General features: G+C 44.7%; 1 protein-coding gene across 1 annotated transcript; it reads left to right on the forward strand.

Moving 5' to 3' along the window:
• Nucleotides 1-21,174: 21,174 nt before the first annotated feature.
• Nucleotides 21,175-25,382, forward strand: LOC134136652 (ly6/PLAUR domain-containing protein 2-like). The gene is made up of 3 exons (XM_062568570.1): nt 21,175-21,226; nt 24,278-24,397; nt 25,168-25,382. Exons 1-3 carry the CDS (start codon nt 21,175-21,177, stop codon nt 25,380-25,382), a joined length of 387 nt encoding a protein of 128 aa, XP_062424554.1.
• The last annotated feature ends 360 nt before the right edge of the window (nt 25,383-25,742 follow it).

Raw genomic sequence — 25,742 nt, forward strand, 5'->3', positions numbered from 1 at the left:
TGGAGCTCTGTCAACTGCATTCTTGCAATATTAGAAGGCTTCTGACACATTACTGCTCTGTGCCCACTTTCTCAATCACTTCCCTGGCCATCAGGTACTAGCACATCCAGTGACCATTCCCAACAGGCAGGTTGGTTACAAGATTGTAGTGCAAGAAAGCTGAGACAGAACCACGTACCTGGTGCTGAGTCTTTGAGGTTATGCCTTGTTCAGAGTGACTACATCTGCTTTGCCATAGATTTGCTGAGGATTATTTCCTTTTCCATACACATTCTGGAGGGATTTCACAATCCACTGCTGACTTACTTTCCCCTCTCTCTCTTGATCTGTCTGGAGAAGTTTTTGCATGCAGTAAGGTGGGAGAGAATTAGATAGCTCACTCTGGAGAGGATGCAATTGCGAGAGGCCACACCTGGGACAGATACAGGGAAGAGCACAGCAGGAAGCCCTGACATGCGGTGTGGAGCGAACCTGCTGCCACTCGACAACTGAAGAGCATAGCGCTTGCAATAGCTGAACACCGCGCTCCCTATTCAGGTCACTGACAGGCAAACTCAAAAACATCCTTCCAAATTCCGGGAAGGGTTAGGAGGTGGCAAACTAAGGTGGATAGATGACTCAGCTGTGGGTCAGAACCAGGGCTGGGCCAGGGCAGGACCAGGAAGAGGACTGTTTTCTTAGGTGCTGTGACTGCACCTTGACAAAAAGGCTGGCCTCCCCTTCTGCCTCATAAACCTCTAAAAAAACACAAACAGGACTTAGTCCCTCCTGCTCTTTTCAGCACTCTCAGTCAGCAGCGTTCTTGGTAAGTGCATGTGACCTGGCAAGAAACAAATCAGTAAAGTCTTTCTGAAGGTCAATTTACTCTTCAAGTACCTGAGCAAATGGGCTGAGAGCTGTTTGGTAGACTAGACACAAATACAACAATCATCTGAAAAGTAAGGCTTTCCCCCCAACCCCAGGAAACCTGTTTCTTAACATTGTTGGCTGATCAGTTTTATCAGTTCTTTCTTAGATCTTTTTCTACACTTACCAAAAGGCCTAAAATCAAAAACAGTCTCTTTATACAACTCAGTCCATCATGTATGCAAGATACTTTTTTATCTCCAGGATCTAAGTGGGGTTCATTCATTTAAATAATAAATAGTTGGACAGTTAAAATAGATGGTTTCCTCTTTTGCAAGGGCTGAAGATGTCTTATGGACTGGATTTAAGCATTTAAGTTCTCAAGCAGTTTATGTCTTACAGGTGGGGAAATTAAAGCAACTTAGGTCCAGCAGAATAACTGTTTTTTTATGATTTTTCAAGGCAGGAAACAGGTGTAGACACATGTCCACAGTAAAAAGAAAAAAAGAAAAAGAAAAAAGTGCTACTTGTGTTATTACTGTAGTGTTGCACCTGCTACTGGTAGTATTAGATCGTATTTATTGTCTGTGTGAGTAGGCATTAGAGTATATAGCATTGCCTTTGGCCCTGCAGGAATTATACCCAGTGTCTATGCTTGGTCTGAAAAGGTCATCAAGGTCCCCTGAATTCAACCTGATCTGCTGATGTTGGCTAAAAACTCTTGATCATGTTAAAGAACAGCTCCAGCACAGAGAGGCCCCATGAGCTGGTGTTGAAGGATCAGCAGCTCTTTGCTGTGCTTTGCACTTCCTTAGAGACCTGGGACCAGCTATGTGGGCTCTCCATGCCTTTGCCCTGTAAAGATGTTATCGGGTCTAATGTATTGAGAGATGCTCAGATAGTGGCTTTAATGGGACCAGTGGAGAGACTGAGGGAGACGAAGACTAAGCTGGAAGAGAGGCAGCTAGTGTAACAGAGCCGGGGAAGGATTACCCGCTACCCACCCACCCTGCACAGCCACATTCCTGCTCTGTTTTATGTGCACACGCATATACTGTGTTGTGCAATGAGGCTTTTCACCCTCAAAACAGGCAGAGGGAGAGTCTGCAGTTAGCTCTGCACTGCCAGGCATTAAGTCACTGAGAAGTCACCAAAAGCAATTAAAATACCTGCCCTTTCATTATAGAACCTCCCTAAAGTAACTGCACCCACCACTCACCTTGGGCAAGGCTGGATGAGCAAGGCTGGCAAAGTCAGGCTCACTCCATGCCATCTCAACTCAGCCAACTCCCACGCCGTCACTCAACAACTCTAGGTGGCAGGATCATTTGGGAGGGCAGAGGGAGATCATGGGGCTGCAGCAAGGCATTGTTCCCACAAGCTTTGCCTCATAGCTCTGTCAAGGCTGTACTCTCTTGACCCGTGAGACCCCTCACTAGTTCAGTTCTTGCCTTCCTTCAGCTCTGCTAATACTAAAATCACAGGATTCCTTGAAAAACGGATGCTGCACCCATTCCTGCTCTGCTGATGCTCTTGTTCCACAGCTTTTATTGAAGCTCTCACCTCTTCCCTAGACAGGTCAGATGAGCTCCAGCCCATAACAAGCCTCTGTTATGTGGACAGCACCTTATAAAGTCACCAGCTCATTAAAACTTCTCTGGCTACATGCTTATACCACAATTTGTATGCCCCAGCAAATAGCCATGTTCACTACTCACATTGAAACAGTCTCTGTACCTGTCATGGGTATGTATCAATGTGTGCCAGTGCTTCCCCAAGCTCAACACTTACAGGCACTGTGACCTCCAGCACTAGGCCCTTATGCCACTCTGTAACTGGTCCTCCATGCCCAGGGTAATTTGACTGCATCCATACATCTGCCCTGCAGCAGAGTCAGAAATGCTGAGGCTTTGCCCCACTTTGATGCTTGAGGGCTGAAAAAGATGTCTGGTATGGAAAGGAGGATGTTTTTCTCCCTCCTCAACTGCTATTTTCATTAGAGATTCAATCTCATCTCTAGGGAATTTGTGGAATGACAATGTCACCCACGGCAGCAGAGTGAAACCAGAGTGACGGACAGGGATGGGACTTGTTTTAACCAAGGGTGACTCTATATTTTGAGCTTTTTGCAGCAACCCATCTGTCTTCCTGGATGGCTGCAAGGCGGCATATCTGCAGTTTGGAGTAACAACCACCCGCATGGATGTCTTCTGTCCACACTACTGATGTCTTCTACTATGAATGTGTACACAGATGCATCCTTCAAGCTTGTTCTCTGCAATAAATTAAAAGGAAAATGTTTGTCCTGTCTCACAGGTACGTTCAAGGGGAAATGATGCAGCCTCCAGCTGTAACATCCAATGTTTCTGTAGTCAAGAGAAAGGTTCCTATCCTGCATAAGACATTCAGATTGAGAAGGAAGTGCCTTTTTCAATTCTTATTTAACTGCAGTGATTAAAAAATATTCTGAAGTGAGGAAGGCTTAGCTAAGACTCAAATAGTCATTTGAGATGCGATAATGTGAATATATCTGACCAATTCCGTTCCTCTACACATAAAATGAGCTGTAGAGAAATAAAGGAATGTTAGACTTGACATTAGAATTTGATCATTCTAAGATTAAATGTGAGCATTTAAATGAAAACAATTAAGAAAGAAATACTCCCTGCTCTTCTCTGCATGCCATGAAGTATAGAATGCAAATCTTTTGCTGAGAACTGATGTGCAGTCAAGGCTTCTGGACCAGCTCCAATTGCCTGGTGGCAAAATGGCAGAGTATTTCACAACAGTCCTCACACCCATATCCTATCAAAGCTGTTTCCCTACCTTTCATAATCCCAGGCACTGAATTTCTCTTCTTTTCTAGTTTTGCAGTAAATGTTCTGCTACCAGATGCTCTTTAGATGCAGCAGTTCTCATCTGTGTCTCCTCAGGAGCTTCCAGGAGGATGGGGAATTGCAGTCATTGCAATGGCCATGGGGACTCATCAGTGTGGTATCTTCAGGTGTCCACTGGAGGCAAGAAGTTTCAAGTCAGTTACAAGTATGTCCAAGTCAGGAGTGCCATGGGAGCTGCTTCTCAAGCTATTCAAGAAGTGAAGACCTGAAGAAGACTCAAGCTAGTGGCACTAGTACTTGGCACCAAGACAATGAAGTAGAATAGTCCTGATAAGAAGTAGCAGCGAATGGCCAGGAGCCATTCACAGCAGAGAGCAGGCGTATTTGCAAGGCAAAAGGAAAATCTCCCAAGTTTCTCATTCTGGAAGTCTGAAGACAACACTTACTCACTGTGCTACAGTGAGGAAACTCTTGCTGTCCCAAAGCCCTAGAAATTGTGAGGGCCCCAAATCAAGAACCCAACAGGAACCCAAAGAAGTGAACACAGAAACCTCATTGCTGGCCTCAGTCTCCTGTGAGCATGGAAGCTGCAAGCAGCACACCTGGAGAAAAGGGTAAGCAGATGTGGGGCATGGGAGATATGGTGTTTGTTTTGCTGGCTGACACCAGGTAGTAGTGTTAAAAGCAGCAGAGAACAGAGACATTTTTCTGAGTCTCACAAAACCAACAGTCTTCGCTCACCCAGGCTGTGCCCTGCTCCTACCTTCCTGTCATCTCATCCATATTCCAGCTACATCAGCTTCAACAACTACTTCTGTGACTTGTTTTTACACAGATTTGTGTCTGGAGCGCAGTCTTTTCTGTGCCTGCCATCGGTGTCTAGAAGGAGCTGAGGTCACTATGCACAACCAGAATAGCACTCTTTTCTACTCCGACACTTGTTTTTTATAAAAATTAACTACAAAATATTTTTAAAATTTTTTAAATAAATAATAAACAGATAATAAAATAATGGGTCAAAAGTTCTGTGGGGCATGTTCAGTTGGCATTAAGTGGACATGTATGCATGCACACAGTGTGATAGCTGGAGGAAAAGATACTAAGAAATAATCAGAAAATGTTTCATTCACACAGATGAGTGTTTACTGAGCACTGAGCCCTGTCCAGCTTGCCAATAAAGAACACAAGTAGCTTATAATTGGTGGTTAATCACAGGAGATTACAGCAAGCACAGGAAATTTCCTGGTTACTATAAAAATTGCTACAGTCTCATTGCTGCATAAAGCTTAATAAAAAGATGTAGAGATGCACCCTAAGCAAAAACATAAGTTCTTATAGTGTGTATGTCAGTGACACCCACATCCATGAGAGTCAGGAATTCATGAATCCTGTACATATGTTCTCCCAAACTCAGGACGGAAGGCAGGCAATTCTAGAGCAGAAACTGGGTTAGAATAGTCCTACGCTTCTCCAGCACTGTTATTTGCTGCAACATGCTCTCAGCAGTGTAAGAAATTTTAAGCATCTCTGCAGGGGAGAGAAAATGGAATTGCACACACAAGAAGTGCAGGGCATGGGGTGCACAGGGCAGGTTTCTTTGAATACCTGTTGATGTCCTTCCAGTCATACACAGTTTCTGAAGGCAACATCCTACAATCAGCAACCCCCTAGCAAGCAAGAGTCCCCATTGCTTCTGCAGACAGGTATGTACTTTTCCATCTTAAGCAGTGACTAAGGATACATCTATGGATGCTTGAATTATCAGAAAAAAGACAAATTTAGTCATTATCTGGGTCTCCAACACAATATGTCTTCCCTTTGTGATGTTCTTTCAATATTATATGGGTTCTCACGTCTACTTAGTAATAAATCAAGTCCAGTGGCAAGGAGCCATGCAACCATGCAACCCGTTACACAAACCTGCTCGAATTCTGCTTAATAAGTTCTGAAGGTGGGACATATCCACCAGCTGATGGGTATATCAGAAAATATTTTGTCACTTCTAGGGAACAGGCTCTGGAAAGTGTGTTCAGCACTACCAGATAGTAAAAGCATTATCTTAAAGTCATGGAAACAAAATAAGAAACAACAATTTGCTGCATTTCTAACCTTTCAGAGTAGAGACCAGGAAGCCCCAGGTCACAAGTACAACTATGCTAATAAAATAAACCTAGCCAGGGAACATTTCTGTGCAATTGTTGGGAATGACAGAGTAGTTAACACAAGCCAATGATTATTTCCAGCAGGCAGTTTGGTTGCAACCACTATGTTTTGGAGGAAAAAGAGCCATAGACCATTCCTCGGTAGTCAACGTCAGTACCACAAACTTGCTCTGGGCAACTTCAGTTTTTGGTTCAACAAGGGTAAGTGCAGAGTCCTGCACCTAGGGAAAAATAACCTAAGGCACCAGCGCAAGCTGGGGGCTGACCTGCTGGAGAGCAGCTCTGCAGAGAAGGACCTGGGAGTGCTGGTGGATGACAAGTTGACCATGAGCCAGCAATGTGCCCTTGTGGCCAAGAAGGTCAAAGGTCTCCTGGGCTGCATTAGGAAGAGTGTTGCCAGCAGGTCGATGAAGGTGATGCTGCCCCTCTACTCAGCCCTGGTGAGGCCTCGTCTCAAGTCCTGTGTCCAGTTCTGGGCTCCCCAGGACAAGAGAGACATGGAGCTACTGGAGAGAGTCCAGAGTAGGGCTACAAAGATGATCAGAGGGCTGGAGCACCTGCCCTATGAGGAACGGCTGTGAGAGCTGGGCCTCTTCAGCCTGGGGAAGAGAAGCCTGAGGGGGGGGGATCGTATCAATGTGTACAAGTACCTGAAGGGAGGGTGTCAAGGGGACGGGGACAAACTTTTTTCAGTTGCCCCATGTGACAGGACTAATGGCAACAGACACAAACTGAACCACAGGAAGTTCCGTCTGAAGGTGAGGGGGAATTTTTTCCCTGTGAGAGTGACAGAGCACTGGAAGAGGTTGCCCACAGAGGTGGTGGAGTCTTCTTCTCTGGAGAGATTCAAAGCCCGCCTGGATGTGATTTTGTGCAACATGCTGTTGCAAGCAGGTGATGCTGCTTGAGCAGGGAGGTTGGACTAGATGATCTCCAGAGGTCCCTTCCAACCTTGCCAATTCTATAATTCAAGATAGGTGGGGTATCTTCCAACACTGGTTTTAACCAACAGATAGTGTCTACTGAAGTTGAAAGGTACAGTAAAAGACTGAAAAAGAAGATCTTTGCAGAGACTGAAGAGTCATGGGTAGATAGTGGTACTATGGAACTGTGATATTTCTGAGGCAGGAGATAGAAACAGATGTGTAGGAAGGATGGTCAGTGCAACCCAAAAGCTAATGTAAATCTCTTGCTACAGAACCAAACTAAACAGGATTGTCATTAGTTAATAGCAGTTACCAGGTGATGAGTATCCTGATGAAGAAAACCCTTCTTCCAAATGGACCTGGGAGTTCTCGAACCGAAGCATTCTCTTGGAGACCAGGTCTGCCCAGATCCTTAGGAAGGTGTCTTCAGCCAGTCAGCTCTTCAACCCTGGACAGGGTCTCCACAAAAGTCATCTCTTTTGCTTGTCCATGCAAGGTCCTCAAGGTTGCACATTTGTATTCTCCTTCCTCAGCAGGCACAGTTAATGCCTTGGCTGCACTCACTTGTTTGCCTGTAAAGGTAGACTTCCAAATCTGTGTGTTTGTGATGTTGAGGGAGGCCAGGAGCAACCACACATGACACTGTATCTCCTTGATTTTCAGCAACACATTCTAGAGAGTGTCTTATATACAGAGATCATCTTGTAGAGAGCAGAAAAGAGGGAAAGAACAGAAAAAGAGAACCTGGAGTCTGGAATAGGTGTCTATTTCCCTGATACGGAATGGAATTGCTGGTTATTTTCCTGCACATGTTCCACCACATTTCCTGTAAGGATCCCCAGAAAGCAAAGGGTGTAGCAGAATTACACAGAAAGCAAATCTGCAATGCTGCATAGGAAATTCCTTGCCATCACCACCCTGGTGATTCATGCAGAAGTAAAAACAATTGTTCATTTGAACACCTTCGCATCACAGAAATTAGACTGAAATTTTTGCATCCATGCTTCTAGCTTCAGCATTAAAATGTTGATGCCAAAGCATCCAGGATAAAGTAGAACATGGGGCTGCCTTTTTCCCACTGAATGGAGTGATAAGAAGCAGACACTACCCATAGCATGGAGGGGCTGCTCTCGCCTGCTTCACATTATGAGGCTGGCTGCCCAAGGAGAGCCTAAGAGGCCCCTCTAGCTTTCACATCTGGTGATGACAACTTGAACTCATCTGACTCTCTTCAGTAAATACTTCTTTTCTAGTTACACAACTTAATCATATGGGCTCTGAAGGGGTGGCAATAAGTGAGATCCTGCTCTGTCTTAGCACCATCTTCTATGTGGAGAAGAAGAGTCTCATCCACTCCACCAATATCTAGAACAAGATACCAAGGTCAAGGCAGAATTTAGGAATAGCACCACTACTGTCCCAAAAAAGATCCCACACATTATAACCAAGTGATTGTTCCAGTTCCATCACCTGTATCCTCCTACTCACATCTCTCCAATAATACAGCTAATGCTCAAGAGTGAAATTATGAAGAAAATATAATAATAATAATAATAGACTTCTCAGTGCCTTGGGCAGAAGCAAAGTGTGGGTGAAGGATACCTTGCCGAAAAACCTAACTTCCCTCCAGTCCATCAGATATGCTGCTTGATTGCTGCTTCCTCCATCACATTCTTCTATCACTCAACATATCCCAGACCCTTTGGGTTATCCCAGCATGGATTACCAAAGCATTGGCACAGGCAAAGTAGAGATAAGCTCTTGACCTAAAAAAACAGCTTGTTTCATCTGTGCTCGAAGCTGGGCATTATTCCTGTCCATGCACTCTTACATGCATCTAAGGGAACCATTTGCACATCTATAATCCCAAAAGATGTATCTATCCAACATCCTTGTATGACAGGGTAGTACCATTAGGTTTACTGAGTAGGTGGGGAATTGAAGCCTCAGAAGGTTAATGCTTTGCCCAAGGCTCTCCTGGAAGTCTGCTGCAGTGAAGGCTACAGAGCCATCTGCTCAAATGTCAGAAAAGATCTCTTCTCATATTTAGTCCACAGCTGCCTTTCCTTCTGTGTCTCTATGCCAATTAGTCAGTCTCACGCACTCACACACCCGGTGCTGTTCTAGTTTTGAACAGCTCCCAAGTTGAAATAAGACTCAAGACATTGCATAAATGTAAATGCTAAACCAAACACCTGCCTAGCTGAATTTGTCCAAGATCTAGAGCCAAAATATGCTAAAAGGGCTGCTCATCTCTCCAACGAACATGCAGGAAGCAGTGACCACACCCTCTGACAGGGCAAATCAGTGCTGCACTCTAAAAGCACTGGAGCTACAGTTATTCGGAAAGGAAATAGATATCAGAGAAGAACTCTTGGATCATGGAAGTTATTTCTGTGCCCTGCCAAACAGATCATCTGGACAATAGTCTGATCAATGGATCATACCATCATCAGATGATCCTCTGTTCAAAATCTACCTTAGAATCAAGCTGTCTGTTCTCTTCCCTGTCTGCTGGGAGAAGATTAATTCATTTCTTAGAGACCTATATCTAATTTCCAGTCTTGATATTTTCATGGCCAGATCCCACCTATGTGAGCTGTGCCACTGACTTTCTTTCCCCAGATAGGTCTTCCCCTCTGAGTTGTCTGCTGTTGAATAGCTCCACAGTCAGCAATTATTTCTTCTTGTGCTAAGAAAACCCAATTATTTTAATCTGATGTGCTGTCCACTCTTTTCTTCATACTAGCCTTTTTCTATATGGTTTCAGCTTCCTTGGGCATTTAATCAGAAAATGCAAACAGCACTGCAAGCATGATCTAGTCAGTGGCTTGCACAGTGACCTCAACATTGTACTGTCCCTACTGATAAAGCCCCCAGTCATGGCAACCTTATTCATAGCCTCATCAGAGGCGTGTGCCTCATACACAGCCTATGATCCACCAGTACTCCCATCTCTTTCATCTCTCCAGTCATTTACAGCTGACCTCCTAGTTTATAGCAAAAGTTCTTATTATACTATACTATATGCTGTTATTACTATGTGACTTGCATCCAAAGTCACCTAGTTCCTTACAACATCCTGATCCTTCTGCTGATGCCTCCTAAATTTGCATCATCAGCAAATTTCATTAATCCCATCCTGTTTAGCATCTCTCAAGATCATTATGGAAAATATTACAATGGAGTGCTCCAAGACCATTTCCTGAGGACTGGTATTCCTCCAGAATGATGTTCCTCCTCTCAATGCTTTGAAAATTTCCAACCCTTCCAACTTTCAATCCTTTAAGAACTTCTAACCCTTTATATTTTTTCAGATAATTTCCACCTTTTCCAGCCTAATAAATATTCCTGTGTGACACTGCATCATTACTCCGCAGAATTCTGGAAAATCAATTGTATTAAATCATGAAAGAGCAGCCATATGCCCAACTTTCATTTCATTCCATTTTCTATGTTTTTCATTATTCTCTCCTTCAAAATGTGTTCTTAATCCTGACATGCTACTGAGGTAGACAAATGAATTTGAAGGATTTTTACTCCCCCTTTTCTTAATTTTGGCAGTAAATTCTGATCACAATCCCTTCTTACTTTTGGTCAACTTAGGATCAATATTTGAAAGTGGACCTGAGCCTGCAGTTCCTTATGCCAATTCTCTAAGAGTTCAGGGATAGAAAATATTCTGCCCTGCTTTGCTGTGACTTGACTATATTAAACTCTTATTCTACCTCAGATGTGATTATTTCTATTTTTGGACACCTATTCCAATTAGCTGTGCTGTCTTTGACCCCAAGGTCAAAATCTCTTTCCTTGTTGAATGAATGGTTTTGCTTAATATTCAGTTTTCGTCTATCAAATCTTCACTACTTTCTTTTGTCTCTCAGTGTAAGAGCAGAAGAATTTTAATGTTTTAATGTTCTACCTGAGATCTAAATCACCTTGAATATTTAAAACTTTCACTTTATATATTTCTTGACCTCTGTCATGTAACTTTGTTCACTACTTACATTTTCCTTCCATTCTTTTGGGCTGCCTGTTCAATCCCAGTATGATCTTTGAAATGCTTATTCACTCATTTTATCCCACAGTTATTCCCTTGTAGATGTTTTTCCCCATTTTTTTTCTCTTTGGTAGAGAAACAAACCCCACACAGCTTTCTGAAACTTTGATTTTAGGGAACGTCAGACTTCAGGCCTCACATCCACATCCTCGAACTCACAGTTCACTCACCCTCTATCTAGGCACCATAATTTAGCAGCGTTTATCTTTAGTATCAGTTTAGTTTAAACTGAATCAATTCAACACTCGGTTATATTAGGAGAAATGTTTTAGACTTCTGAACCCATCCATCAGAGTACTGCATCTCTCTGCAAGGAGGGGATAAATGGACGAGGAATGGAAGAGATGAATGATCTGTGCTGTAGGCGGCTAAATTGAGCTTAAGCTAAAGTAGATCAAAATGAATCTTAACAGTTGAGCTCTGGGCAGGCAGCTGAGCTCTGGAAATGTTTTGGATGCCCAAAACAGACCCATGTAGAGAATGCAAAGGGAAAGATCACTGGCTGTGGTCATTTCAATTGTAAAACCTTTGATAAATAAGGAAAGAGCCCGGTCCTACTGGGAAGGACTGGCATGACATGCACAGCACTGTGCTGCCAGGTGGGCAGATCTTTAATGGCTGATCCTTTATTATTAAACTCACAGCAGATTGTTCTGTAAGTTTCTTACATGCCAGGGTGGAAACTGAGAGCTATATGTCCGAGTGTTTTTTAATTGTTCTCTGCTGCCTGCAGCAAAGAAGTCTTGCTGATGCCCTGTCCAACTTATTCTATAACCATATTCAGTCACTGTTACTCCTGCAACAGTAGCCTCCAAAGTCCCTGTAATTCTGTCTTTACCAAATCTTTTTCCTTCTAAGACAGCCACAGAAGTAGCCCATACAAAAAAAATGCCCTACAGGATTATAAACAATCATGCATTCAACTCAACAACATCCTGATGTTAGGCAAAAGGAAGCCACATACTGGGTACATGGCCAGGAGATCCCTACCAATTATATTGTATGAATATAATTTTGTTTGCTAGCAGGAAAATCTTTCTATTGGTTGGGAAAATGAAGCATCATTCCTACTTGTGTAGCCTGAGCATACACAGAAGCTTCTCCACTAGGGCCTAAAGCAATCTTCTTCCATCTGTCATTTCCCTAGTGCAGTTCCACCCTGACAGCAATACTGGGAATGTATATAGAAAGAGGCCAGTGTAATTTTCCATCAGTGACATGAACTATTATTACTGTTTTACCTGCAAAATACTTTCAGAATCCCACAGACTAGTGTCCTAGTCTATAAGATAACAATATTAAGAATTCCAGCAAAGGGCACAGGAGACCTGCATGAGTGAGCAAGGAGCTCCTGGTAAAACTCAAACGGAGTAAGACATTAAATAGAATGTGGAATACAGGACAGGCCACTTGGGAGGAATAGAGGAACATTGTCAGAGTATGCAGGGATGTGACAAGGAAGCCTAAGGCCCATTTGGAATTAAATCCAGAAAGGTATGTCAAGGACAACAAGGGCTTCTTCAAGTACATCAGCAGCAAGACGAGGACTAGGGAAAATGTGGGCCTGCTACTGAATGGGGTGGGGGCCCTGGTGACAAGGGATATAGAGAAGGCAGAGTTACTGAATGCCTTCTTGGCTTCAGTCTTCACTGCTAAGGGCAGCCCTCAGGAATCCTACAGCCAGGATGTGAGGGAGAAAGTCAGCAGAAAGAAAAACTTTCCCTTGGTCGAGGAGGATCGAGTTAGAGATTTTTTAGGCAAAATTGACACCCACAAATCCATGGGCCCAGACGGGATGTGCCCACGGGTACTGAGGGAGCTGGCGGATGTTGCGAGGCCACTCTCCAGCATCTTTGAAAGGTCCTGAAGAACTGGAGAGGTGCCTGAGGACTGGAAGAAAGCCAGTGTTACTCCAGTCTTCCAAAAGGGCAAGAAGGAGGACCCAGGCAACTACACGCCAGTCAGCCTCACCTCTATCCCTGGAAAGGGGATGGAACAGCTCATTCTGGATGTCATCTCCAGGCATATGGAGGAAAAGAAGGTGATCAGAAATAGTCAGCATGGATTCACCAGGGGAAAATCCTGCTTAATCAATCTGATAGCCTTCTATGATGGAATGACTGGCTGGGTAGATGAGGGGAGAGCAGTGGACATTGTGTACCTTGACTTCAGCAAGGCTTTTGACACTGTCTCCCATAACAGCCTCCTAGAGAAGCTCTGGAAGTGTGGGTTAGACGAGTGGACAGTGAGGTGGATTGAGAAGTAGCTGAAAGGCAGAGTTCAGAGGGTCATCATCAGTGACATGGAGTCTAGTTAGTGGTCTGTAGCTAGTAGTGTCCCCCAAGGCTCAGTACTGGGCCCAGTCTTGTTCAACTTCTCCATCAACGACCTGGATGAAGGGACAGAGTGCCTCCTCAGCAAGTTTGCTGATGATAGCAAACTGAGAGGAGTGGAGACCAGAAGACTCTACTGCCATTCAGAGACCTGGACAGACTAGAGAGTTGGGCGGAGAGGAACCTCCTGAAGTTCAACAAGGTCAAGTGCAGAGTCCTGCACCTAGGGAGAAATAACCCTAGACACCAGTACAGGCTGCGAGTTGACTGGAAAGCAGCTCTGCGGAGAAGGACCTGGGAGTCCTGGTGAACAGGAAGTGGATCATGAGCCAGCAATGTGCCCTTGTAGCCAAGAAGATCAATGATATCCTTGGGTGCATTAGGAAGAGCGTTGCCAGCAGGTCGAGGGGGGTGATCCCGCTGCTTTACTCAGCCCTGGGGAGGCCTCATCTCAAGTTCTGTGTCCAGTTCTGGGCTACCTGTTACAAGAGAAACGTGGAACTACTGGACGGAAACCAGTGTGGGGTTACAAAGATGATCAGTGGACTGGTGCATCTCCCCTATGAGGAAAGGCTGTGAGAGCTGGGCCTGTTTAGCCTGGAAAAGAGTAGATGAGAGGGGATCTTATCAATGTTTACAAATACCTTAAGAGATGGTGTCAAGAGGATGGGTCTGGGCTCTTTTCAGTAGTGCCATGTGACAGGACAAGAGGCAACAGGCACAAACTGAACCACAGGAAGTTCCACCTGAATATAGGGAAGAACTTCCTTACTGTGAGAGTGACAGAGCCCTGGAACAGGTTGCCCAGAGAGCTGGTGGAGTCTCCTTCTCTGGAGATTTTGAAAACCCGCCTGGATGTGATTTTGTGCAACATGCTGTAGGTGACCCTAGTTGAGCAGGAGGGTTGGACTAGAAGATCTCCAGAGGTCCCTTCCAACCTCAGCCATTCTGTGATTCTATGTGATATTCATCTCCATCCATATCCTCTGATGCCAATCTATGTTCAAAGTTTGAAGACACTTTGAGAGTAGCAGTCCCCAGAAGACTGCAGTCCAACAGAAGTCTCTGAGTCAGAGCTGTATCCTGACTAGATCTTGAGAGTAATCTCAAAGACATCTGGGATGAACAGCTCTCCTTGAGGCCTTCCTCTCCACACTCTTTCTAAACCACGTCACGTTCCCTAGGTGCTGATAAATGTTTTTCACTTGTACCACCGGCCACTGAGCAACTTGTACAATAGTGATGTTTTGTGAGAATTGATGTTGTGCCTTCCAAGATAATACACACTGGGTTGAGATGCATCTGACATGAGGCACACATTTACCATGTAGCGGTCTCCAGGTGAGTACTCCTCCAGGTGTCCTTCAAAGCCAGTGAAGTGAAACAAATAATCTAGTGTCATTCATTTATTCATGAGGCAATTATCTAAAGTAGATCAGATGAATTGTGCCTGTGTCTACCTGACTGTAAAAAGCATTTATTGTGATTCATCTGCTTTGTAGAATGCTATAGTTAAATCAGGTAAGTCCCACTCAGGATTCAGTGGCCTGCTTCAATCTGTTTTTGATTGTGCAAATTTCTGAAGGATATTTGCTTCCTCATTTTCTGTTAATTGATCTTTCCATAACTTCTGGCCCTACAGTGATGGCTCCGGCCACATAGATCCCAACACAGGGGACTGGCTTCTTTGCTATACTGTTCTCATTATTGCACTAAATGCCCATGCTGATGTGCACAATATGTTGTTTCCAAGTGAGTAAGACTCACTATTTAGACTAACTTAGATCAAGGCATCTAGGCTCCTATCCGGTGACAGCCATTGTAGCCAACACAGATGCACAAGTAGTGATGTGAAGAACAGGCTTCCTGGCAAAGCAAATGTTGACTTGCCAGTCAAAGGTACTAATGCAGAGGCAACAAAGCCATGTTGGCTCAGTGCTCAGTCACAAACTCAGTGAGAGTCCCTATTTTTGACAAAGGTAAGCAATACCTTAAGTTAAATGGGAGAATTCAATTCTTTTTCTCTTGCCCTCTGTACAACCAGAGCCCAATTAATAAAGAGGAGGAACTTCCTGCTAAGGTGAGAGAGGTATCAGGCCCTGCATCCTGGCCAGTTTGTGTGTTGTCTATTCCCGAACTAACGCAGAGGGTTGTGCAGAGGATGACAGTGCCATCAGCTGAGGGTGAGCTAAGGCATCTGAGACTCCCAGCCAGCAGTACTCCTAGTGAGCATGACCCTTCAGGCTTGTCTTTAAAGCAGCCAGCTTTCAGATAGGAGAAAAAAAAATCATCGCATGTTCACCTGACCCTCCCACATGCCAGAGCATGCAGTTCTGGGTGGTCACACAGCAAAGGCTTTCACACAAGGTTTGCACCAGCTGCCACCAGGGTAGAAAGGAGAATCACGGTCTCATTGGTGAATGAGAATCCAAGAGGCACTGATCTGAAAAGACATCCAGGCTTTGTCTGTGTTATTCTATAAAGGGAACCAGGATCTGTTCTATGATCCTGAAGACAAGTGGCACAGCCCATGTTCATATGCCTAAGGTCTCTTATCCCCCAAATGGAATGGCCTCAACCATGCTGGAAAACACCCTTGGCCCATGGTGTGCTTCAGAGTGTGCCTGGACACAGCCTGGGACACAGTCAGTGGGTTCAGGCTTTAACAGTGCCAGGGAGCATGGTAACCACTATGTACCCTAGGCAATGCTCAGCTTCCCACCCTGTTTATCATGGTGGGACAGATACAGCCAAAAGGATCCTTACAATGCCTGACTTCTAGATATCCATCCCTCTCAGGTAGAATTCAGTACCGCATGTTGGGCACTTACCTTCCTTTTAAAAATGCCTGGAGGACTTATGTCAGTCCTAGCACTGAAGAAACACAGCTGGGGAAGAGGAGGGGTGATGCCTGAAAGAACTGCTCTTATCCCTGCAGCTGGAAGCAAAGAAAGTGCTGAGAATAGGAGTGAGGGATAAACTTCACGCCTCAGACACCTTCTGCAGGAGCACAAAAACGCACCTGCAGGCACATGAAGTCTACATCCCTGGACTGCCCTTTTTGCTCTCAGCACCAAACAGACTTCACTTCCCTTTCTAAAAACACAGTAGAGGTGGAGGAATTCCTCCCATCTGCACATACGCACCTGTTTTTTAGTTTGGTGGTTAGGGTGTATAAGCCAGCATGTGAGACATGTTAGTACATCCTTTCTCTGCCTGAAGAGGTTCAATTTCCTGCTAATGCCTTCAGACAGAGCATGCAAAGCACCAAAATGAAGCACACACTTGGGCAGAAAGGAGTAAGAGCTTTGGACCAGAACTGAAAGGCTGCCTTGCCTTTCTCTTAATGCTTTGATACTCCCCCATGCAGAGAGCTTTTATATCAAAAAAAAAAAAAAAAAAAAAAAAAAAAAAAAAAAAACACTGGATGAAAGATTGAAAGAACTCCTAGGAGAAGTGTGTTCACCAAGTCATGCTCACACTTTCACCATCTCTCTGGCCCAGTGAAGCCTGCATTCCTTTCTGCCCATTGGCACATTTTCATCAGGAGGGTGGAGAGCAGCTCCACCCAAACAAGCCTATAGTCTTGTTATTAGTGCACACCCTTGGGAGGCAGAAGCTTCAGTTGGCTGAACACATCATCGAGCATCACTGCAGCCATGGTCATGGAAAGTGTGATTTCCCACTGCTGAGTCACCAACAATGACAGCAGAGTCTACAGTCACCCTAATGGTGCCCAATAAAAATATACCATTCCTGCATCAAAAGAGCTAAACAAATAACTGGCTCAATGTACCAACCAGTAGTGTCTCTAGTTTCCTATACCTTTTCCATCACTATGATACCTGGGAACCTGACAGTAGACTCCAGATGCAGTTCCCAGGAAAGACTGATGCCAGGTAGATAACCACCCAAAACTAGGTTCTTGCTACAGGACCACAGCCACAGAAGCTAAGACAGTTGTTTGATGTACATCTCAGGCCAGAAGAATCTGTTCTGCTGGCATCCAGAACTGGTGTGGCTGCTGCTACAAGACAGTGTTGAACTCTTGGATGGGCAATGCAGGAGTGAAGTTAGTAAAACAGAGGTGATTTAGAGAAGATCTGCAGGAAGGATTAAGGCCCTGGAAGACAGACCTTCCAGGGAAGGCATCCAAAAGCCCACCAAACTATGTCAAAGGGGTATCCAGGTCAAAATGCATCTCCTTGGTGAAGAGGGAAATTGCAATTGTTAGCAAGTCTAGCAGAAGTGTGATATGAGCCACTGGCTGAGAAAACTACCTCGGACACTGATAACTGACTGTTGGAACAGTTTATCAAAGCTTGCAGTAGGCGATTATGGGGCATGTCTAAAAAATTGAGTTTCTTTTTCATCTAAACAAGAATTAGCTGTAAAGGAAGTCAGATCAGATAGTTATAACACTATCTTCTTGCCTGTGAACACTGAGCTAATGTCATCTGCCTTTCCCCACATACGTGATAAGGAGAGAGTGATTATATTTGCCTCAATTACATTATAAATAAGGTCAGTCCCACAGTGAAAGTCTTGTAGTCATATTGGATTGATACCCCTGAAAAAATTATTCAAGCTTTTGGACACACAAACCCTTTTCTTGGCATACCATGTCTGATTCATAACCTCAGGTCTTCAGACTTGCAATGACATTTCAACTGAAACCCCTTATAGCTCCTGTCAGATAGCATTCAAAAATTTGCCCATGTTTTTTTCCACTTCTGACAAAGATAGTTAGGAATCTAGGTCCTCCTGAGTCCTACAAGCTGTCTAAGGCTGTCCTACTGCCTATTTGTCTCATGTATTTATCAAGCTCCATTTTAAAGCGGGTGGGATTTGTTCCCTACCTTTGCAGAGGACCCAAATTTTCTTAGCTTTTAAAAGCCTACTTCTGATTGTCAGACTCAATAACTCATGTTAGTCTGAACTCACCTCTATTCCAATACGGCCTTTTAACTTAAGTTGTTTTTTCCTTCTGTAGCTCTGTTTTTGCTGCTTGCAGTGTATTTATGGGTAACAAAATGTACCTCCTCTCAACCTCTGTTCTACCAAAATAAATAGGGCCAGGGTCTTCTCATGTGGTCTTTTGTGGTCAAGTCCATTCCCCCAGTCTACTTCTTAGTTCCCACCTCCATTTCTTCCACCAGGACACCAGTTTTCTCTAACAGGACAATGAAATTCCAGGTAAAAAGTCAGCAGGGCCTCATAGGGCAGCATTAGCACTTCTCTGATTGCCCTGCTAACATCCTCCCTTACAGCCTGATGCACAACTTGATATCACTTGTGTTTATTTGGTTTTCAGGGCTCCATCTCACTGCAGGTCAGTTACCTTTAGATCAACTAATAATTGTAGGTCTTCCCTTTCCTCAGCATTTTTACTGGCACATTCCCAACTTCTCCCTCCTGGCAGTTTTGTATTCCCACCCACTCAGCCTGTCTGTAAGAGTTTTAACAGCTCCAGGACTGGTGGCTTCTCAATCTTCTTCTTTACGGCCAGATCTCAAACTCTTTGAAGCCATTAGGCAGAGCATAGTGGCTTCACACCGGCCAGAGGCAACCAATCCTACACATTCCATGTTCAGACACCACAGCAATTAAAAACCTTCACCAAGCTGGACAGACTCGTTTAGTTTCCTATTTATATCACCATTCCTTCTACCACATTGAGTTATTGCATTTCTTTCCTGCTATGAAATACCTTTTAAGCACAGGTGGACAATGCTAATATGCTACGTGGACATCTTCTCTTCGGCAGCTACACATAGTCTGTTAAGTATCCTTTTAGTGGTGTTTGTCAATCTGCTGTGCTTACCTGTTAAGACATAACTACCTTGAATGCCTGGAGTGCTGGCTCTTCTCCAATTTCATGAGTGTTAATTAAGATATTTCTCAAATGTGGCTTGAAGTTCTCAATTACAAGAAAGGATCTGGATGTTACCAGGTGTGGTAACTTTCAGTGAGCGGAGTTTTTTCTAAACAATTAGGGAGGTATATTTGTGTTGATTTTCTTTATGCCTCTGGTCTCTGGTGTCCCAGCAAAATAAATTAAAGATAAATGATGGTTTTTACTCTCAAAGCTGGTTTCCTTTTCCCTCTGGAGGCTCACTATGAAAGCAAATGGGTGCATGTCTTCACCTCCCTTTCTCACAGCACTGTACCAATCCCAGCACCCCAGCCTGATCGGCTTTGTGTCATCCGCGACCGTGGAAATTTTCATTAGCAACGCTCCTTGAGTTACAGTGAGTTCTTGAGAGAGCAGTACTCTCCCAAAATGTCCTCCTCTCAAGCTAGGAAAATGGATAGACTCATGACAGTGCTTGTAATAGCCATATGCACAACTGTAATGGGCCTGTGACAAACAAACCCACAGTTATAAAACAAGCTTGTAGACCAACATTGTCCCCATCCCTCAAGTCTCTGGGTGCTTCATAGTGATTCACGAACTGTTTTTTTTTTTGTGTGTGTGTGTGTGTGTGTGTGACTTGTTCGGTTGTTTTATGGGAAATTACATAATGCTGGAGTTTTCCACTCTGGATCAGAACAAGAGCAACAACAAATTACCTTTTCACATCAAATACAAAAGGTCATTGACCTAGTCAAAATGGAGCAGCCAAGCATTTCCTTAACTACAAACTTTTCAAGATTCGCTACAAATATTGTGTAAAATATGAAAAATGTAGGTGTGAAAGTGCGGCCTTGCAATACATAAAGGCAAAATTTTCATTAGGAATCCTCCAGGATCCAGAAACTGGCCTTGCTTCTGCTCAAGTCCCCTGCGCCACACCCTTGAACAAGCCCATTACATGTTCACACCCTGGCTGCTGGGTAATCTGTACTATCAGAGTCACAGAATCATAGAATCAGTAAGGTGGGAAGGGACCTCTGGAGATCATCTAGTCCAACCTCCTTGCTCAGCAGGGTCACCTAGAGCATGTTAGACAGTGTTGCATCCAGGTGGGCCTTGAAGATCTCCAGAGAAGGAGACTCCACAACCTCTCTGGGCAACCTGTGCCAGTGCTCTGTCACTCTCACGGTGGAGAAATTCCTCTTCATATTCAGGCGGAACTTCCTGTGCTTCAGTTTGTGCCTGTTGCCACTAGTCCTGCTGTATGGGACAACTGGAAAGAGCTTAGCCCCATCCCCTTGACGCCCTCCTTCCGATGCTCGCACACATTTATAAAATCCCCCCTCAGTAGGCTAGTCCCTTAATTTGAGGCTGGAGATGGAATCATCTCTGACCACTTACTTGAGATATCTAAGTCTCAGATAAGTTCGATGTGTAACTGCTAGCCAGCACAGAGAGGTGCAAGGTCCAGGAAATGCTTCTTACTGTCATGGGCTTATGATGAAAAGCCATCCTGGTGTGCATTAGTATAGAACTTTCTTAAATCTACTAAGGCAAAAGGGTCCCAGTCTAGTTATATCTGCACTGGAGATGGGAATATAGACACGCTTTGTGCAGATCCAGCTGCAACCAGCTTTCCACTTACCAACGCAGGGAGCAATGAGCATAAAGGTATGGCACAAGCCTTGGTGAGGCTAAGCCAATGCAGGTGGAAGGCCAGCCTACTTGCATTTTGCCTGGTGTTACCCAACACAATACATACATGATGTAATCCAGTTTTTGGCTCACAAAGCCAGACTTGAAGGAACAAACATACTTTGTCACATTCCCCATCCAAGAACCGGCACAGGGCCACCCCCCCCTACATTGCAAGACATTGTTTTGTCTTTGCATGAAAGCAGCCCCAGGACATAAACCTGAAGAGGAAAGATGAGGTATGGTAAGAGTCTGCTGGTCACAGTGACGTCATCTCCTTCGCAGATAGGGAACTTGTTTCACTGCAATTCCCAATCCAGCCTGGAGCTGGGCTCTCCCCTGATCAACCCAAGTGAATCCGCCCACAGGATCAAAAGAAGGTGGAGGGAGAAGGACATATAAAGCTATCCGGGCATAGCTCTCCTTTGTTGTCCAGGATGCATGGATCTGCTCTCTGTATGAAGATTCTCCTGTTTGGTTTGCTGCTTGGCCTGGCATATGTGGAGTTGGGTAAGACTGCCGCATTCCTGATACTTCAGGGATCCCTGGGAAATTTCTGGGAGGTGAGGGGAAAGACTGCAATGTAGAAAGACCTGTTATTCCCAAGGTAGGGGAAATAATGCTTTTATGTATTTAGGAAGGCCAATGGAGCAGAAAGTCCTGAGAGGTGAGTGAGTGGGATACACATTCCTGGTGGGAAGAGCTGTGATGTCTGGTGGAGAGCAGTGCACAGTGCGGCAGCCGCTCAGCCCTACGGGTGTTCGTCTGTCCTTGCTCACACGCCACCTCAGCGTTGGCTGGGACAGAGGAGACTGACACTTCTTCATAAGGCAAAGGTGTGATTGTCAGCCACATGGTGCAAGGCAGCACAAATCCAGACAAGGATCTGAGCCAAAAGCCTACACCTAGGCTGCCAATGTGTCCCTTTGGGGCTAGGATGGAGTATGTTCATTTTGAGCTTTTGCTGTCCTTCCAATGCCTCCAATGGTTGGCTACAGGAAGCGCTAAAAAAAAAAAAATAGGAATAGATATAGGTGGTGGTATGGAAAATAATTCCAGGGACTTTTGGAAAGTTCATTAAACAACCAGCTCCATGGTTTACATTAATTACTATTAGTTAGGACATACAAAGAGAAGGAGAATTTTCCTTGGTTCTGTCTGAGTTTGGTCTTTGCAGGATCAGTCCTAGGCAAGCTGGTGGTGGGATCCGATCATTGTGTTCTTACTGTGCCTGTTTGGGACCTGCTGCAAATGCCTCCCTGGTCTGGAAGAGAGCCATCCTTAATGTGACATCAACCTAGTGTCTTTTAACCTGCAGTTCATGGGCCCCAGAAATCTGCATGCAGCTTTAAGGGGTCTCTGAAAAGTCTTGAAGAAAAAGCAGCCTGGTCAGGGGGTTATACTTCCGTCCAGAGTCCTGTCTACCTGAAGCTGAGAGGGCTGCAAATGGAAGAAAGCTAAGAGACGAATACATTGCAAATCCTCATGTGAAGAAGTGTCTTGGATCTAGTCTTCTTAAGGCTGCATTGTTTTTTTATTTGCCTACCCTCATTCCTCCTTCCACTCATCTCTGAAGCAACCCCAGCTGCTCACGGACCTTTTGCTTGGAGGCTCTGGGATGAAACAGGACAGCTGCAGTTACTTCTTCACAGCTACCGCAATCTCCATTATTTCAGTGTCTGTGGGTTTTTTCTTTCAGACATTTCACAAGTTATTTATTATGTCTGTTTCTTTGCCTACCTCTGGGTCTAACCCTGTCCTGGGTTTAACAGGTTTGCTGAGAACTTGACAGAATAGGTTTCCACCCACAGGTCTCAAACTGCTTTGTGGAAACAGATAGGTATCACCACTTTGTGTTTTACGGTTAAGATTGAGGCAGAGATAAGGGAAATAGGTTCTCTGGGATACTGCAGCAGGAGGTAGCTAGGCAAGGAAGAGCTCATATAGCTCAGAAATATATCTGGGGCTCAAAGAATACCATTCGTCTTCCAGAGTTTTTAAATCAAGCGATAAAAAGTGCTGACAGTGGTGGACTGCAGGTGTTGGCCTCAGGACAGAGCACTGTCCTCTGTGTTCTCTTCTCCTATGGTCCTTACAGTTTCAGAGTTTCCTCTTTCACTGCATCCTTCCCAAGAAACCAGAGTCCCCCATCTAGTGTTAGTGAAATACAAGGGGGATCTTATGGCTGTCTTTCCTGCTTAAAACGGCTCCTAATTGGAAGTGACTCCACCAGAGCCCATGGTACTGCCCTGCTCACTTGCAAAAATGGTGATGTTAGAAACGAGCTTGGCCCAAAGGTTGCTGACCAGTTTCTTAAATGCTTTAAACTGTCACCGCTGTATTTATACACAAACTGGTCATACACATTCAAAAAATAATCCTTATGCTTGCCAGACTGAGAGCTCTGTGTTTTTTCTCTGCATGCATGCTACATATTAAATGTAAAACCATCTCCTGTGGGTCAGCTGGAAGTGATCTACCAAGATACTCAACTCATTTAAATTGGGATAATTCCACTAATCCTTTTCACAAAGGATTTCGCCTCAACTAGCCTAGTTCCTCACTACTTATCAAATTAAAAAGCTCTTCCTACCTCAGCAAAGAGGATGGAAAATGCTCTTGCATCATCGTGGACTCTCTTGTACAGCTTAAGGCTGAATTTTCCAAAGGAGGTGCTAAGAGAATTAGATGCCCTGGAAATGAATTCCAGAGTCAGACGTTTAAACAGCTGCCTTCAAAAATGTTCATCCTTATCGTAAAGTCCCAGAAGTTTCTCTGATGCGGCAGAATTAGTGACAAGAAAACATCGTCCTTCTGCAGTTTTACCAATAGATGGCAGTGGACACATTTGGATCGTTCTTCAGCTGCTGCGTTGTCGGGAGATGGTGGAAGACATATGGGATAGAAAACATCACAGCGGGCTGGTTTCTTCCTCAACCAGCACAGTTCAAACCAATATGCATGCTCCATATTCACCGACTGCGGATGGACAGGTCTCACATCGTGACTTGAACATTTTTTACAGAGGATACACAAAACTCAAGAGCTTACTAATTCTTTTCAGGCTGATTCCCTAAATCTAAAATTGAATTCAGTTTAGAAAACTGGTATGAGTTTGCTCTTTGAGTCTAAAGAATAACAGTAAACAGCTGCAGCTATAATGCACCTAAACAATCTCAGACTGATCATTGAACCACTGACAGGATAGGTAATCCCAGCAGCTGGGATCCTCCAAAGATCCTATTAAAGCTGTTCAGGCAACAGATCCTTCTATCCCCACGCTTTTGGGGCTGCTAAGCCCTAAAGTAGTATGCCTGCCAAGCCCTTTGCAATGCCAATTCCATCCTTTGAGTGTTGAGGTTTGGCTCTTTCCCTCTGAGGTTTCAAAGGTTTCCTGCGGTCTACAGCTGTGCTTAGTTTCCAAGATCATTGCATCTCTGTCGGAGGGATGGAGCACTGTCCAGCACATACTCCCCACCGCAGAGCAGCAAAGCTGCAGGCTTGCTGTCTGTCTTTGCTGCAATGACAAACTCAGACCCGTTTCTCTGCTCTCCTCTGCAGCCCAGTCCTTACGATGCTACACGTGCAAAGAACCCACAGACATTTCTCTGTGCAAAACAGTCACTCTGTGCCCCTTGAAAGCCAATGCATGCACAACAACACTGCTCTCCGTAGACTTAGGTAAGTCTCATTGCTTGCTGGGAGAAGTTGTGGCAAGAGATAAATCCCTCATGCAACAGATTATCCTGTGAACTTCTCCCATACTGCCCTCTCCCCTTCCCAATCCCCATCATGTATTACTTTTTAAAATCCCTGTAGGAATCCAGGTGGAGTTGTCCAAAATAAGAGTGGGAAGAAGAGGAATCTATGAGACTCGCAGCCTAATATTGAAGTATGCGGAAACCCACTTAGTCCCTTTTGCCTTTTTTACCCCTATGCTGTTCCTAGGGAACCTGAACCTACAGATATGTGAAAGTATACCACAGAAACCCAGGGACTTTCTCCTTGTTTGTGTGCACAGATGCTTTCACCTAGCAGCGACTGTGTAACGTGGGAGAAAAACAACATGACCATGCTAGTGTTACGCCAGCACATTTCACGCAGCATGGGCTGGAACCTCCTACGCAGAGCCAAAGCAGGAACAGCTCACCTTAACAAAATATGCAGGGACTTGTGTCTCTTGTCTGCACTAGAAAAAAATTGGAATAACTGGGAGAGAGAGAGGGAGGGATCCAGGGGACCGTACCTACAAAAAGCAGTCTGGATTACAGGCCCCAGTGGATTACAGATGCTCAATCCTCAATATATTAGCCTTTATTTACTTTTAAACACTTTTTATTAAGTCCCCCTTCACTGTACCAGCACAAAGGCAACGTTGCTTGACGCTTGATTCCTTCACCGTTTCTTTCTCTCTTTTCTCCCTCTCCTCTTTCTTCCCCTGTCCATTTTAGGCTACCCCTTTTTTGGCAACATCACTGTGACCAGATCCTGCACGGAGAATTGTGTTCCCTCTGACGGGATAGGGGCGAACCGCCCGACGTTGTGCTGCTCCACCGACCTCTGCAACGATGACAGCACCAGCAGCAGCCCGGGGCTGAGAACTAGCTACACAGCACTAGGCTTCACGCTCCTGGTCCTCATCATGCTCTTCAAGCCCACTCTTTAATGCTGTGGGCTCCGAGGCTCCACACAAACCATCTCCTCTCCTCTCTCTGCCAAGCTACTTTGTGAACTTGTAGATGTCTTAAGAATAACCTTCACTCGGCTGTGGCTTCACTCATCTTTAAAGCTGTGAATTCAAATGGATAGCTAAGAATTGGGGCACCAACCCCTGAAATTCTTGAATTTCCAGATTCCAGTTTCTAAGCAGATGTTTTTCATTTGAGCTGCACCTGGTTACCAGGACACATGTCCTCACCTCTTAGTTTTCCTTTCCTGGGCACAGTAGTGGGTGAAGCATGGCTGCTGTGGATGGCAGGAAGGACTGGGCAGGCTGGTGCTCTGGAATGTTCTCTAGCAAGGGCAG

The sequence above is a fragment of the Rhea pennata genome, chromosome 2 (genome assembly GCF_028389875.1).
Source record: "Rhea pennata isolate bPtePen1 chromosome 2, bPtePen1.pri, whole genome shotgun sequence".
In the NCBI taxonomy this organism is placed as follows: Eukaryota; Metazoa; Chordata; class Aves; order Rheiformes; family Rheidae; genus Rhea; species Rhea pennata.